Raw genomic sequence first — 14,770 nt, forward strand, 5'->3', positions numbered from 1 at the left:
CAGGAGATCGAGACCATCCTGGCTAACACGGTGAAACCCTGTCTCTACTGAAAATATGAAAAATTAGCCGGCCTGGTGGCAGGCACCTGTAGTCCCAGCTACTCAGAATGGCGTGAACCCGGGAGGCGGAGGTTGCAGTGAGCCGAGATCATGCCACTTGCTGCACTCCAGCCTGGGCAACAGAGTGAGACTCCATCTTAAAAAAAAAAAGGATTTTTCTTGTTGGATAAACTAGATTATGATATTGGAAAGATAATGCCAAGAAAGAAGTTTTCTTGAAGAATCTGGGTCATAAGATCTGATAAGTTCTGAAAGATTGTGTGTCTTTCATTGAGATAGGTTAATTCTGAGCAAGTTTTATATGGAATAGAGACTTTGGTAATATGGAGGATTACTCTCCAGCTATCACGAAACGTATACTCCTGCATGCATTGAACTAATGGATTATCTTTGTGTTTTTAAATTCTCATACCTCTCCTGCCCACACCCCTCAATAATTCTGGCAAATCTGCCTTCGAACCAAATCTGCCACAATTGGAAGGGCTGCTTCCTAAATTAGATGTGATAGACTTAAAGTATGTATTTTTTTCTAAGCAAAAAGGAAAATAATAGTGATCCTTAATTCTCAGCCATGTATTTTGTCCTAAAACATAATTGTCCAAAGCTGAAACATCAATGATATTATTTCTTACTTCTTTTGAAAAAAATAGTATTCTTTTATGATAATGGATAGTACTTGTTGTACTATATAATTTTACTAAACAGGGAAAAGACATCACTTGATTTTAAGTGGCTACTTTATTTAGAAGGAATTTTTGAATTAGGGATTTTAAACCTTTAGAAATTTAGCCTTGATTCATAAAGCCAAACCAGAGTAATATCATATCTAATATTATAGTACATTTTGCAAAGCAAGTTACTTGACTGTGAGATAATGTGGTCAGTATTATATCAGTATTAGATGTAAAAAGTGTAACAAGGCTGTTGAGGCTTACTGAAAGTTTTAGCTAATTATCAGTTCTCATTTTGAATACTGCACATTAACTTAGAGAAGAAAGACTAGAAAGTGGAGCTTTAGGAAGCAGCACCTGGGTCTAACATGTCTTTAATGTGATTACATTCTTTATTTGATGGATCTGTAGCATTTCACTGTCTACATGTTGCTATTAAAAATAACAAAACAATTTTGAGCATTTATTCTGTGCTAGCCTCAGGACTTTACATGAATAGATCCCCCTGTGGTTGTTATTGCTATTAAATCTGGTTTACAGGTCAAAGGCCCAAGGTACATAAAGGTTAAAGGACTTGTCCAGGGTCAGAGGCTCAAGTGTGGAGAAGGGCTCCTAACTGATGTGCAACTTAATTTGCCCCTGTTGAAAATCTCGGTGGTTTTTTTAATGGCTTCTAGAAGGAGACAGTTAAATTTCTGACTGTTACTCAGGCTAATGATTGCTTTATCTTTTTATATATATGTATATAATTTATTTTTTTGAAACAGTGTCTTGCTCTGTTGCCCAGGCTGGATTGTGGTGGTGTGATTATGGCTCACTGCAGCCTTGATTTCCTGGGCTCAGGTGATCCTCCCACTTCAGCCTCCCAGGTAGTTGGGACTACAGGCAAGTGTCACTACACCCTGCTGATTTTTGTGTATACATATATTTTTTGTAGAGACAGGATTTTGCCATGTTGCCCCTACTGGTCTTGAACTCCTGGGCTCAAGCAATCCTCCTGCCTTAGGGCTCCAAAGTGCTGGGATGCCAGGTGTGAGCCACCGCACCTAGCTGCTTTATCGTTTTAAATGTGTTCTTTCTTAGGAAATTAGTTATTGTGTTATAGATTCTTACCTAAGGAGAACATGTATGATTATCAGCATTTTACAGCCCAATTGGGTTCTTCTTGCCTGCTGCACAGAAAAAGCCAGTACCCTGAGACAGCAGAAGTTGCAACAGAGAAAGAGTTTAATAATCAATCGCAAGGCTGATTGAGGTGGATGAGATACCTTTCAAATTCACCTCCCAGAGAATTTGGAGACTAGGTTTTTAAAGATGGTTTGGTAAGCAGGGGCTAGGGAGTGGGTACTGCTGATTGACTGGGCTGGGCATGAAATCATAGGAGTGTCAAAACTGTTTCTTGGTATGGGTCACCAGTGTAAGTGGCGTCAGTTGGTCCACTAGAATGTAGTCTGAAAAATATCTCAAATACCAGTCTTTTTTTTTTTTTTTAAATTAGTTAGGATCTTGCTCTGTTTTCTAGGCTGGAGTGCAGTGGCATGATCTTGGCTCACTGCAACCTCTGCTTCTGAGACTCAAGTGATGCTCCCACCTCAGCCTCCAGAGTAGCTGGGACTACAGGTGCACCACACCTGGCTACTTTTTGTATTTTTAGTAGAGACAGGGTTTTGCCGTATTGGCCAGGCTGGTCTCGAAGTCCTGATCTCAAGTGATCCACCCGCCTTCCAAAGTGCTGGGATTACAGGCAGGAGCCACTGCACCTGGCCTTTTCTTTCTTTTTTAGACAGTCTCACTCTGTTGGCCCACCAGTCTTAAGTTTCACAGTAGTGTTGTTATTTATAGAAGCAATTGGGAAAGTTACAAATCTTATTATGACCATTGGCTAAGTGACTCCTGAGCAGTAAACAATTATAAAAAGCAAGCTAGGAAACAGTAATGGGCTACTGTTTTAACTATGCTTAAATCTTATCAGAATAATTTTAACCTTACCACCTTTCATTAGTTTTACAAGGCAGTTGCAGACCACGAATGGGAAGAGGGGGTAGTTTTTGGGAGGGGACTGTGATCATCTTTGCTTTAAAGGTAAGCTGTAAACTAAATTCCTCAGCTAAATTATAAACTAAATTCCTCCCATAATTAGCTTAGCCTGTGCACAGGAATGAACAAAGACAACTTGTGAGGTTAGAAACAAAATGGAATCAGTTATGTGTAGATTTCTCTCACTTGCATAGTTTTGCAAAGGTGGTTTCATGCACAACCAGAGATGTGTATGAAATATTCTTCTCTTCATTCCTGATGTAGTAGAAGACGTGATTTGTTTTTTTTGAAGACGGAGTCTTGCTCTGTTGCCCAGGCTAGAATGCAGTGGCGTGATCTCGGCTCACTGCAGCCTCTCCCTCCCGGGTTCAAGCAATTCTCTGCCTCAGCCTCCCAAGTAACTGGGATTACAGGTGCTCGCCACCACACCCTGCTAATTTTTGTGTTTTTAGTAGAGACAGGCGTTCACCATGTGGGCCAGGCTGGTCTTGACCTCTTGACCTTGTGATCCACCCGCCTCTGCCTCCCAGTGCTGGGATTACAGGCGTGAGCCGCTGCTCCCGGCCGGAAAACGTTTTTAGTTTTAAATTGTACTCCTCGTGTAGATGTGTAATGTAATGTAGTAGGTGTTTACTGGGTGTCCCTTGTGTGTTGGAGCTCTGTAGTCTGGTCCCAGGGATGTGATAAAGAGGAAATACCAGCTGTTGAAAGTGCTTGGTTCGGCCGGGCGCAGTGGCTCAAGCCTGTAATCCCAGCACTTTGGGAGGCCGAGACGGGCGGATCACGAGGTCAGGAGATCGAGACCATCCTGGCTAACCCGGTGAAACCCCGTCTCTACTAAAAAATAAAATACAAAAAATTAGCCGGGCGAGGTGGTGGGCGCCTGTAGTCCCAGCTACTCGGGAGGCTGAGGCAGGAGAATGGCGTAAACCCGGGAGGCGGAGCTTGCAGTGAGCTGAGATCCGGCCACTGCACTCCAGCCTGGGCGACAGAGCGAGACTCCGTCTCAAAAAAAGAGAAAGTGCTTGGTTCATTCTTGCAGAACTTCTAGGCTCCACCCACCCTTGGGTCATGACAAAGGTTAGGTCATCATAGAGTGTGTAGCATGCTTGTGTAGGCTCCTTACCCTTAGCCTTTATCAAGGGTCCTCATGAAGAGCAACTCTGCCTGTTTTCTAGAACCTCCTTAGAGGGACAGTCCAGCATTATTCCTTATTGTTCCTACAGCTGGCTCCATTTTATAAATAACTCACAGGTTTTTTCACTTAAGTGTCTCTTTCTCCAGAGAAACCAGTGTGCTACTTAATCTGATGAAAGCTGTTGGTTTTATTCTTTGCTTTGGCCACCAGGCACATCAGGGCCAAATTGGTGTATAGTGTACACTAGAAATAGTGTATACTATAGAGCAATTTCATTGCTCTACTAGGGCTTTCTAACCCCTTTTTTGTAATTTATCAAAACCCATTAGATCTGATAAAATATCTGGACTCATATACAATATTGTATTATAATTTTAAGATGTTATTGCATCCTGAAACATATCCTGGACCCTTGGGGTTAAGAGTCCTGCTTTTGATCTTTTTATATCTTTATTTCACTATTCTGTACCTAGTTTTATTCTAAGTTTCCTTGACTCTATAGAAGTAGATTATATGTAAATGATAAATAACATTGTTTTTAGAGGTTTTGGGTACTGAGCAGTTGCCCTCCATGTATTTGACAGCTAGGCAATGGGAAATGTTTTTGTTCATCACAAGAGGAACTTTTTTGGCCCTCACGATGATGAAATTGGTGGGCTGATTATAAATGGCTGCAGAGGGTGGGCGTGGTGGCGAATGCCTATAATCCCAACTCTCTGTGGGCTGAGGCGAGTGGGTCACCTGAGCCCAGGAATTCAAGACCAGCCTGGGCAACACATGGTGAAACTGTCTCTACCAGAAATGCAAAAATTAGCCAGTCTTATAACCTGATCTGGAAATAATTAATTAAAAAATGGCTGTAGAGTTTTGGTTCAGTGATTTTTCCAGGAAAAACAACCTGTACATTTTGTTGTAACTATTTATTTATTTATTTATGGTACAAATACCAGGGCCTAAAGATGGAAGTCTTATGCTCTAAACACTGTTGTCAATATTCAGTAAACTTAATGTTTACGACATTTTTACGCCTCTTCTGTGTGGTTTTTGGTAAAATCTTGATGAAAGCTATAAAAAGGCTTTGGCAATTGTCTCTAGGGCTGCAGTTTTCTTTTCTTTCTTTCTTTCTTTTTTTTTTTTGAGACAGAGTACTTGCTCTGTCGCCCAGGCTGGAGTGCAGTGGCTGGATCTCAGCTCACTGTAGGCTCCGCCTCCTGGGTTCACACCATTCTTCTGCCTCAGCCTCCCAAGTAGCTGGGACTACAGGCACCTGTCACCATGCCCAGCTAATTTTTTGTATTTTTTAGTAGAGACAGGATTTCACCATGTTAACTAGGATGGTCTCGATCTCCTGACCTCATGATCCACCCACCTCGGCCTCCCAAAGTGCTGAGATTACAGGCGTGAGCCACTGCGCCCAGCCAAGGGCTGCAGTTTTCAAATCTGTTTCCTAAGTGAGGCGTGAACTGTTGGCCTCTGCCCATCAGGGTTGCTGTTCACAGATGCTTCTTCACGCTGGATTTCTAGTGGCAGTTCCTGACTTGGAGGCATTGGGCAAGACTTTGCTCTTGAGCCTCCATATATGGAGGGTAGTATTTTCATTTGTGGGCCTTGCAGGATAGGATGCTTGATTGTACTTGACTTTGGAGATTTCTTGCTCTTTACTGTCCTCTTCAGATAGTAGAAGGGGAGGTTTAAGATGTGTCCCTTAGGAGTCAAATTCATGCTAAGGAGAAATGTTTTTGCAGTAGCTATGACTGTCACCTTTTTCCCCTTCCCTCTTTGTAAAAGACAATTTGTAGTACATTTTGTCTCTCTAAAGGAGATATGACTACCCCAAATTTTTAAACAGATCAGGAAGAATCTATTGTATATTTGAGTGGGAACCTGAGAATGCTATGGCATACAGACAAAATTAATTAAAAAACTGATAAAGAAATCAGATGTAGCTTTTAATGGGATTTTCAGAATTAAAATGCAGGAGAATTATGTTAATAAGCTCTGCTTTTAACTCTAAAAGTGTAGGATTGTGTTCCTTTGTGCAGTTTAAAACCACCATCACCTGTGCCCTCTAGTGCTTATAGGATGAGTTTGACAATAGAATTGTGTTCTCTGTTTCCTGCTTCTGCCTGGTTACTGCTGAAATTCCTGGTGTGAGAGTTCTCTTAGTGTCTCTGACCCCAGCTTCCCTGGCATTGGGAAAAGGGTGGCTTTGCCCATTCCTCCACATGGTCCTACTATGCTGCTGTGGTGCTGGAGAAACAATAAGTGCATCTGGGCAAACATGGCAGACTCCTGGCAGTCAGCTCCTGGAAGCTAGGGCAGTTTATGCCCCAGCACTGCCCAGGTGTAGAATCCTGTCCTGAGGATATTGATCTGTAGCAAACCAAGGATGTTATAGTTGACCCTTGAGCAACATGAGTATGAATCGTTAAGGTCTACTTATATGTGGATTTCCTTCCACCTGTGATACCCCTGAGGCAGTAAGACCCATTCCTTTTCTTTCTCTTCCTTTTCGGCCTACTCAACATGAAGATGATGACAAGAATGAAGGCCTTTCCTTCCTTCCTTCCTTCCTTCCTTCCTTTTACAATGAAGTCTCACTCTGTCACCCAGACTGGAGTGCAGTGGCATGATCTCAGCTCATTGCAACATCCGCCTGTGGGTTCAAGCAGTCCTTCTGCCTCAGCCTCCTGAGTAGCTGGGATTACAGGTGCATACCAGGTTGCCTGGCTAATTTTTGTATTTTTAGTAGTGATGGGGTTTCGCCTTGTTGGCCAGACTGGTCTCGAATTCCTGACCTCAGGTGATCCACCCACTTCAGCCTCCCAAAGTACTGGGATTACAGGCATGAGCCACCATGCCCCACCATGAGTATCTTAATAATATTTTCTTTTCTCTAGCTTATTTATTGTAAGAATACCATATATCGTACATATAACATACAAAATATGTATTATTTTGACTGACAGTATTAAATATGTGTTATTTAATATGGACCGACTGTTTATGTTATCAGTAATGCTTCTAGTCAGTAGTAGCTATTAGTAAAAATTTTGGGGGAGTCAAAACTTATATGCAGATTTTCGACTGTGTGGAGCAGGGGGGTTGGCACCCCTAACCCCAGCGTTGTTCAACTGTCAACTGTAGTTTAAAATCTTCCCTTCCTTTTCCCATCCATACTCACTGAGTTGGCATCCAGGGTGGAGGAGTTCATGTAGGGATCCTCATGGTCCTAGTGTGTCATCACCTGTGGACCTCCCTTATAGGAGTGGCATGCAAGGTGCTGCTGGGATGGATGTCAACCAACGCCCAAGGTAGAGGTCAAGTCGCTGTTGGCTAGGTACAGGCAATTGGGTACCTCTCTGAAGCTCTCTGTGGTGTCAGTTCTCTGTAATGGAGGATTCAGAGGGGCAGCCAACTCCACGCCCTGTGAGCCTGGTACAGTTGCTTGTCCACTTGCTCAGGCTCTTGACAGAGCAGCTTCTTACTGCATGACAGCTTTTTAGGCACTCTCCCTTCCCACCACTTTACCTTTACTTTCTTCTTATCCTAGTTTTGCCTCTCTCTGAATGAAGATAGGTGGTGATTACCTGCCCCTTTTTTCAGTGGACACATTTGACGTTGTAGAGGAACATGGAACAAAACAACTGTTCATTTAAGATTTCTATATCTGTCACAAATGACTTTTCAAGTTTCACATGTCAAAATGGATAGGTTATCAAGGAAAAGTAAAAAAAAGGCATTCACTTTTTACAGTATACACAATTTTAATAACAAAACTTTCCTGTACACTGCTTTTTATGTTACCCTCCCCACTCCCAAAACACCCTGCATAATAGTATTTTCTTCCCACCCTCAACCCATCTGCCCACCTCCCACCCAAAATGAAAAATGGCTCTTGAAGGTGATTGAACACAATGTATTTGGACTGTACTTTGAGTTTCCAGTCTCAGTGTTGATAGGAAAGTTCACCAAACATTCCATATATCAGACTTTAAAAAAAAACAACAACAACAAAAAAACCCACTAAGGACAAAAATGTTAGTTGAAAGAGTTGCAGAAGTTTCCAAATGTTTGCAATAGCAGAATGAAAACTTAAGCAGTCATTTTCTATTTGTTTTTGGCCTTATTCAAGTACTATGAGTTTGCCCCAGGTTAGATAGAGAAATATTTAGTTATCTATAGATGGCCTTATTGTCTCTCTTTGTTTTTCTTTTTTCTGGCTCTAAGGCTTTAATCAATAAGATATGAAAAGTATGTCCCCAAACAGACTTTTCAGATAGGTCTGTCGCTGTATTGCTGTATTAGGAAAATGATCATGTAAGTCAGCTGTTAAAAATATTCTTTAACAAATTTTATATTGATATCCGCACTTCAGAAAAAGAACAGGACATTTATAGCTTTTTCCCCTGATAGCTGTGTGTAGGAAGTATGCCTTAAGAAAATGAATTGCCTGTTTTGAATTTTAGAATTCAAGCCTAGTGCTACATAGGGCTCATTTTTATTGGAAAGATGGAGTCTGGCTCTTGGTGACTAGCATTAGAATAAGCAGATGGATTTTAATAATTAGTGGCGTTGGGAAGTTCAGTCAATTCCATTTATTGAATTGGTACAGAAATTAACTTAGGCACATTAAGAAATTACATGTGTTAGTACAGATTTTTGGCTTAAAAAATTAGTATCTTTGCTTTTTGATGCTGGCAGTGAGTATTCTCAGAGTTGTGTGTGGATTTGCAAGTTTATCAGCCCACTCTTTTCAGAAAGGTGATTGAAATCCCTGTCATGCTACAGAAATGAATATAAACGATTTCAAACTATTCTTGGTTTCTAGATGGGTATGGTATCATAGTCTTCCTTAGCTTTCCCTTTTCCAGAGAGATTAATTATTTTTCTGGTTCTTAATGGTCATTTTCCCCTAATCTTAAAAATAGAAAAAAATGGAGTGGGTGGTGGTGGTGAAGAGGATAAAACCCCACCAAAAAACAAAAGCCCTGACACTGTGTAACCAAGATCCGCAGCGTTGCTGTGATGCTGTTCCGTTCTAGCCAGTTGGTAAAGAAAACACAGATGACTAACAGTCTAATCTTCAAACCTGTGCTGATTCTGAAACACAAATGGACAAAAATGAAAGGAAATCTTGCCTTCTACAGGCAATTAAAAAGGAAGTTTTTGCTTTAAATGAGAAAGGAAAATACCTTTTTGGTACTACTGTCATTCACTTTTCTTAAAGGGCATTACCCAAAAAATATGGAAGGCAAAAAATTTGATTCTTTTCATCTGGAAAGTATGCCTCTCTATCCTTGGCTATGCTGTTCCTCTGAATTAGTAAATGGCTTGCTTTTCCAATTTGCTTATGTCCGTATACTAAGAATTTTGCCAGTTATGGTCCTTTAAGGATTAAGGTGGAGATTCCCAGCCAAGGAAGGGGATTTCTTACCCATCCTGCAGTCTGAATCTTAATTTTGGTTGTGGTTTGAAATGATGGAAAATACTCTTCTGCTGTCCTTCAGGGCCGATGGAATCTTGTGTGCTCAGGACACAGTTGTGTTGTGACCAAGCTGTCACCTGACATTTGTGACTATGGTCACCCTGATAAATGGGTTGGTAAATTTTAGCTCATGGTGCTCTTATTTGTAATAGGGGCTTCTAATTCAGCCTGTCTGTGGGGAAGTAGGGCGCTGTGCTCTATGCTGTTAAATCAGCTTCTGTCTCTGCCCAGACAAGCCCAGGGTCTGCTTTAACAAGAGACGAAATACTCACCACTCAAGATCAACTGAATTGAACTGGGCTGAGACTTTGACAAACTAATCTGCCCACCTTAAAAAAGAGAGCACATTTTTACTATTATTTGTGATCTGTCTGCTTTTTACTGAGAGATGTTAGGTGAGGGGTACTAAGGTACCCATCTTTTAGTATTAAAGAAGAAAAATCGTGATTACATCTTATGGGCTAAACTATAGCCTTAACATGTTTTCAGTTTGATCCTGGGAAGAAAATATGCCCTGAATGAAGGATATCATATTAATGTTGATGTTGGGGAAAAGATAACTTTGCAAATGGTAGTGGCTTTCTCTAAGGTTTTATGTCTTTTTTCTACATACAGTAAATGGCAGTTGTAAAAAATGCTCATTTTCTAAAATCAAGTTAGTGCTGTAATTTTACAGTTTTTTGAATATATGGAACGATGTTTATGGAAAAATTCTGTGTGAATGGGTAGCTTACATCTAAATTCCAAATATGTAATAGGTTTTCTATAGAAATCATAATAGAAGAAACTGAATGCCTGTGGTTCTTTTCTGCATGAAAATGTGGCATCCTTATCATTTGTTAATTATGGAATGTTTATATTTACATTGGAGAATCTACCTCTCTTCCCTTTTCAGCAGCAGGTCCTTTCCCTGTTTGGTGCAGATTGTGTATAATCATTCTTGGCTGCCTTGTAACTCCAGCTAACCTGAGAGTCGGATTTCAAAATCTGCCTTTCCTTTTAATCCCTCACCTCCGTGCTGCCTTCAAGTTACCATTGTGTGGCTGCATAGGCATGTCGAGTTGTTCTACCGTAAGATTCATCTCAGTGATGCTGTTTTCTTCACCTACACTGAACTACACTTACAGTGTGAATGCGTATCTTTATTGAAAGATCAAAATTCATTATATAATAGTTAGAAAGTGCTTTTTTTCATGGTTCCTTTGTAATACGGTAAGAATCAGTGTCATGCCTGTTGCTAGCCAATTATTTTTAACTTGACTCTTTGAGGTTTGAAGATCAGGAAAAAGCAGAAAAAAAGAGGTTTAAACCCCTTTGTCAAGGCATCTTTGATCATGATAGTTGAGAGAGAGAGAAAGTGTGTGTGTATGTGTATGTGTGTGTGTGTGTGTGTGTGTGTGCTTTTAAATTGGAGGGAGCATGTCAGTATTGTTAAATTGACTCGGTTTGTCTTGTTTATCTCAAATATTTTCTGTCTTTTTTCACATATTAATGTAAACATAGGATTTAGTACATTAATTAGTACAATGGCAATTTAATACTAGTTTAAAACAATTGCCTAAATGCCACAAAAATCATGTCCATTATAAGTCAAAAGAGAAATGTGTAAGAAGTCGGTGTAATTATTTAGTATTGATTTCATGGTAATGAGACCTTTTCATAGTCACTTGGATTCATTGTGTAAATATATTAACGAGTCACTCCGCTTACTAGAATTACATTAAAGGGTTCTGATTTCATGATATGGACTTTGATAATATCTACTAACCCAGGCAAAAACTCTGGAAGAATAATGTTTAATATTTATCAGTCTTCAGCATACATGAAATTCTATTTCCCACACTGGCAAGAGATTGAAGATTTGAGTAAATACCAAATTATCATACAAGAGAACTTTACTAAGTCTCCTTTTAAGCAGCAAGATAGTTGTGGTACATGGGATGGAGAGCATTGATCAAACAGGTATTGATTCGTATCTGTTTCTGCCCAATAGCTTCTTTCTAAATTGTTTTCAGTAGAAAAAAATAGCATATGGAGACCTTAGTGTAAAGGTTTACACACGATTGTATATAATTACATACATTTCTTATTTTGAAGTAAGCATTTTAGACTTTCCAACAGGAGTGCAAATTAATGTGAGCATTGATTCATTTAACACTTAAAATATGGTTTCATTTAAAAAATTAAAAATACTTCAACACTTCAAAAACTAAGTCTCCACTTAGTTTGGAAAATTAGGCTTAATGTCATCATTGGTAAAAATTAGATATGTATTTAGCCTCTACTATGTAAAATAGGTTACTTATCTGATGTGATTTTTGATGACAGGTAGATATTATACTTCACATTCTTTGTATGGCAGCTGCTGACACTTGCACTGTCCGTAACCATTAATGATGATGAAGGGTCCTTCATGGGTGGGTTCATATTCATTATACGGTCCTTGGTCTGACATGTTTGACATATGGAGTCGTGTTTGGGATCGGAGCTGCCTGTGGTTCTGAACCATTGAGCACTGCCTAATTCTTCTTAAAGTGGGAGGGCAGCACTTCCTGGAGATGAACACTATAAAAATAATAAAAAAGAAAGAAAACAATAAAGCCATTGTTCCCGTAATTACCCGCTGAGTGAAGATGGCATTGTCTGGTTCAGGAAAGTGTTCCTCGGTAGTAACTGCTATGCCTGCAGTAGTTGGGATTTCTTTGTCTCCCACATGGTAACTTGATGAGCTTATTCTTTTTGTATATTCAGTGGTTGGATCTCTGTAAGTTGTAGCCATGACAGTGACGGTGGTTGACAAATTCCAGCAGAGCTGAAATCCATGGACTGCATCTAGAATATCCTCTCCTTGGGTGTGGTCAGGACTGTGGCATAGGATGGAGTGCTCCCACCGACCTTGGAAACTGCCCAGCCAGGAGGCCAGAGCACATATTCGGGCGCTGCATTCCCACAGATTGCCAGAGAGGCCCACGGTTGTGAGGGATCTCAGGGAGTTTAAGATCTTGGAATCAAGGCTGTTTAACTTGTTGTTATCCATGAGGAGTATTTTAAGATTAGGCATCGTTTCAAACACTGTCAAGTCAATGGCTTTGATTTCATTTCCAGTCAGGTCTAGCTTTTCTAAAGTGCCCCAGGTCCACTCCATCCCACATGTCAAGTTGCTGATTTTGTTCCATTGTAAGAAGAGCGTGTGCAGACTGCTTAGCCGTAGGAAATGAGCAAAATTAATCTTCGTCAGCTGGTTGTGCTCTAGGTGAAGCTCTCTCAGTTTGATTAATCCTGCAAATCCATTGCGAGCCAAACTTCGCAAACGGTTTGTGCTCAAATCCAGAAACTCCAGACTACGACAGTCCCAGAACAGGCGTACTGGGATAGTCCGCAGGGAGTTGGAACGTAAATGCAAGGTCTGCAGCTTCCGAAGGCCATAGAAGAGCTCTGGGTGCAGAGATGACAGCTGATTAAAAGACAGGTCCAAATTTTGCAGGTTAATCAGTTGGGTAAAAGTTGTGTTTGGCAAGTAAAATATTTTGTTGGAACTTAAGATTAATTCCTTAAGTTTATATAGTCCTTGAAAAGCATCTTCTTTTACTGTTGAAATTTGATTGTGATCTAAGTGGAGCCAAGTAAGTTGACTGAAGCTGGCAAATTGATCTCTTTCGAGCTCTGTGATGTGATTGTGCCTCAGGGACAGGCCCAGAGAGCCCTTGTCTGTAGCGTTTGGCACTGAGTGGAAGCCCTGAGAGTCGCAGTAGAAGAGCAGCTTCTCGCAGCGGCATTTGGGTGGACACGCCATACCCAGGGCAGGCAGCATTTTTAAAACCATACTCATTGCATATATTGCTGCCAGCATAGGGGCCCCTAATGGCCACTTGAAATGTAAGCCTGCAGAATATAATTTAAGGAAAACAAGAAGATAGAATATTTTTCAGCAGAACATATGGGTTATTAAAAACAACCACCACCACCATTATAGCGAAAGATTTCACTGCATGTAACTTATTTTTCATTTACTGCAGAAAAATTAACCTTATTGGTATGACTAGACCAAAACTTAAACCATTTAAAAAGAAGATAAAACATATCTCTGTCATCAGCGATATATGCTTTTACCTAAACCTCAAAATCCAAAATATGACAGTGATTTCCCTCATAAAATGTGAATTCAGTAGCTTATTTTAAAAGCGTGATTCCTTGTTGAATGTACAAGACATATAAATGCACAGACTTACCCATTCTTCTGAGCACATTGGAGGCTGCATTCAGTCGCGGTTGTTAGACTCAACGCAGTGAGTCTGTAAAAGGCTCTAACATGTAGGAGCCTTTGACCAGTTTCCTGTTTTCTGTGTCCCAGGTTTTCCAAGTAAAATTGAATCCACCAGGATGAGTTGTTTTTTCCTTAGGATATTCCTCTGGAAAGCATTGGTTTCATTTTCTGTGATTCCTCTGATCCCTAAATCAGTTTTGAATATAAGTTATTAAATTTCTCCACCTCTAACTGCTCAGCTGGTTAATCAAAGCTTCAGTCTCCTTTCCGCAGCCGTTAGTTCTCTTGGTCTTAACTTGTTGATGGCAGATGGGTGGCTTGTTGCAGAGAAGAGCTCCTGGAGCAGCATGAGTGCATTTACTGAAAAGCTTTTCCGAGAAACGGCACAAGAATGGAATTGCTTATGTGCTGCGACCACACAGAACTGTATATAGGCTGACGTCACCGGATGACGTGTCTTTTGTTTGGGTTTTCCAGAAGCTTTACTGTTATAAAGCACTGTGCTTTGTAACAGCATCAGGGTCGTTGCAGGACCCCCTGATTACAATAAAGCGAGAAAGAAGAACTCCTGACTTAAAAACATGGTATTCCTTCAGTGTAGGAAGCAGCAGTGAGGTTGTAATAAAGGCTGCATTCAAGAAGACCCATCTGAACAGTGAGTTGGGTTAGCAGAGTGATGATTTTTAATGCTTGTGAGAGCCAGTGTTAGACTGCCGATTCTGCATAGAGAGATCATCTAAATGGGCAGAAGCCTGCACAATTTGTGAAGTGCTGATTTAACACCAGCCTATGCAAGGTAGTGTCGCTGCACTGGTAGTTTGGAAAGCTGTTCAGTGGCCTTGTTGTCATGCTTGGTTAAAATCAAAGAATGACTGTGATTTGCTTTAGGTGTGTTGATAAACTAGCTAAGTGGGCTTGGCTTCTTTGTCACCAAGAGCTTAACATTATAAACCAAGAATAAAGGGGGAGGGGAAGCTTGCAAAACAAAGCATGTGGTTATTTTTTTCTTTGAGAATTTCAGGGGAACTCTAACTCTAAAAATATTTCTCTTTCTCTTTCCTATTTTATAACAATGTTTTGTCGCCATACTGATTGAAAACTAATGCTGAGTT

At 40.5% G+C, this 14,770-nt stretch overlaps 2 protein-coding genes across 6 annotated transcripts in view; one reads left to right on the forward strand and one right to left on the reverse strand.

The window, feature by feature from the left end:
- The window catches only part of CTNNA1 (catenin (cadherin-associated protein), alpha 1, 102kDa), a 162,039-nt gene that overhangs the window by 88,685 nt on the left and 58,584 nt on the right, over positions 1 to 14,770 (forward strand). The window contains exon 1 of one of the 4 annotated variants that reach the window (XM_011935310.1): positions 13,946 to 14,454. The exons of the other annotated variants lie outside the window; for them this stretch is intronic. The gene's annotated coding sequence lies outside the window, so the exon portion shown is untranslated. Of the gene's footprint in view, positions 1 to 13,945; positions 14,455 to 14,770 lie in introns of those variants that run through there. 4 annotated transcript variants of the gene reach the window in all.
- LRRTM2 (leucine rich repeat transmembrane neuronal 2) lies at positions 8,490 to 14,084 on the reverse strand. Of its 2 annotated transcripts, none has more exons than XM_011935312.1 (2): positions 13,624 to 14,084; positions 8,490 to 13,276 (listed from the first exon to the last, which is right to left on the reverse strand). In XM_011935312.1, the coding sequence occupies exons 1-2, from the start codon at positions 13,625 to 13,627 to the stop codon at positions 11,730 to 11,732; spliced, it is 1,551 nt and encodes a 516-aa protein (XP_011790702.1). In that variant the 5' UTR covers positions 13,628 to 14,084; the 3' UTR covers positions 8,490 to 11,729. The 2 variants fall into 2 exon arrangements, with proteins under 2 accessions (XP_011790702.1, XP_011790703.1); XM_011935313.1 differs by having other exon boundaries at positions 11,171 to 12,848; positions 13,624 to 14,078.

The sequence above is a fragment of the Colobus angolensis genome, unplaced genomic scaffold, assembly GCF_000951035.1.
Source record: "Colobus angolensis palliatus isolate OR3802 unplaced genomic scaffold, Cang.pa_1.0 Scaffold142, whole genome shotgun sequence".
Classification (NCBI taxonomy): domain Eukaryota; kingdom Metazoa; phylum Chordata; class Mammalia; order Primates; family Cercopithecidae; genus Colobus; species Colobus angolensis.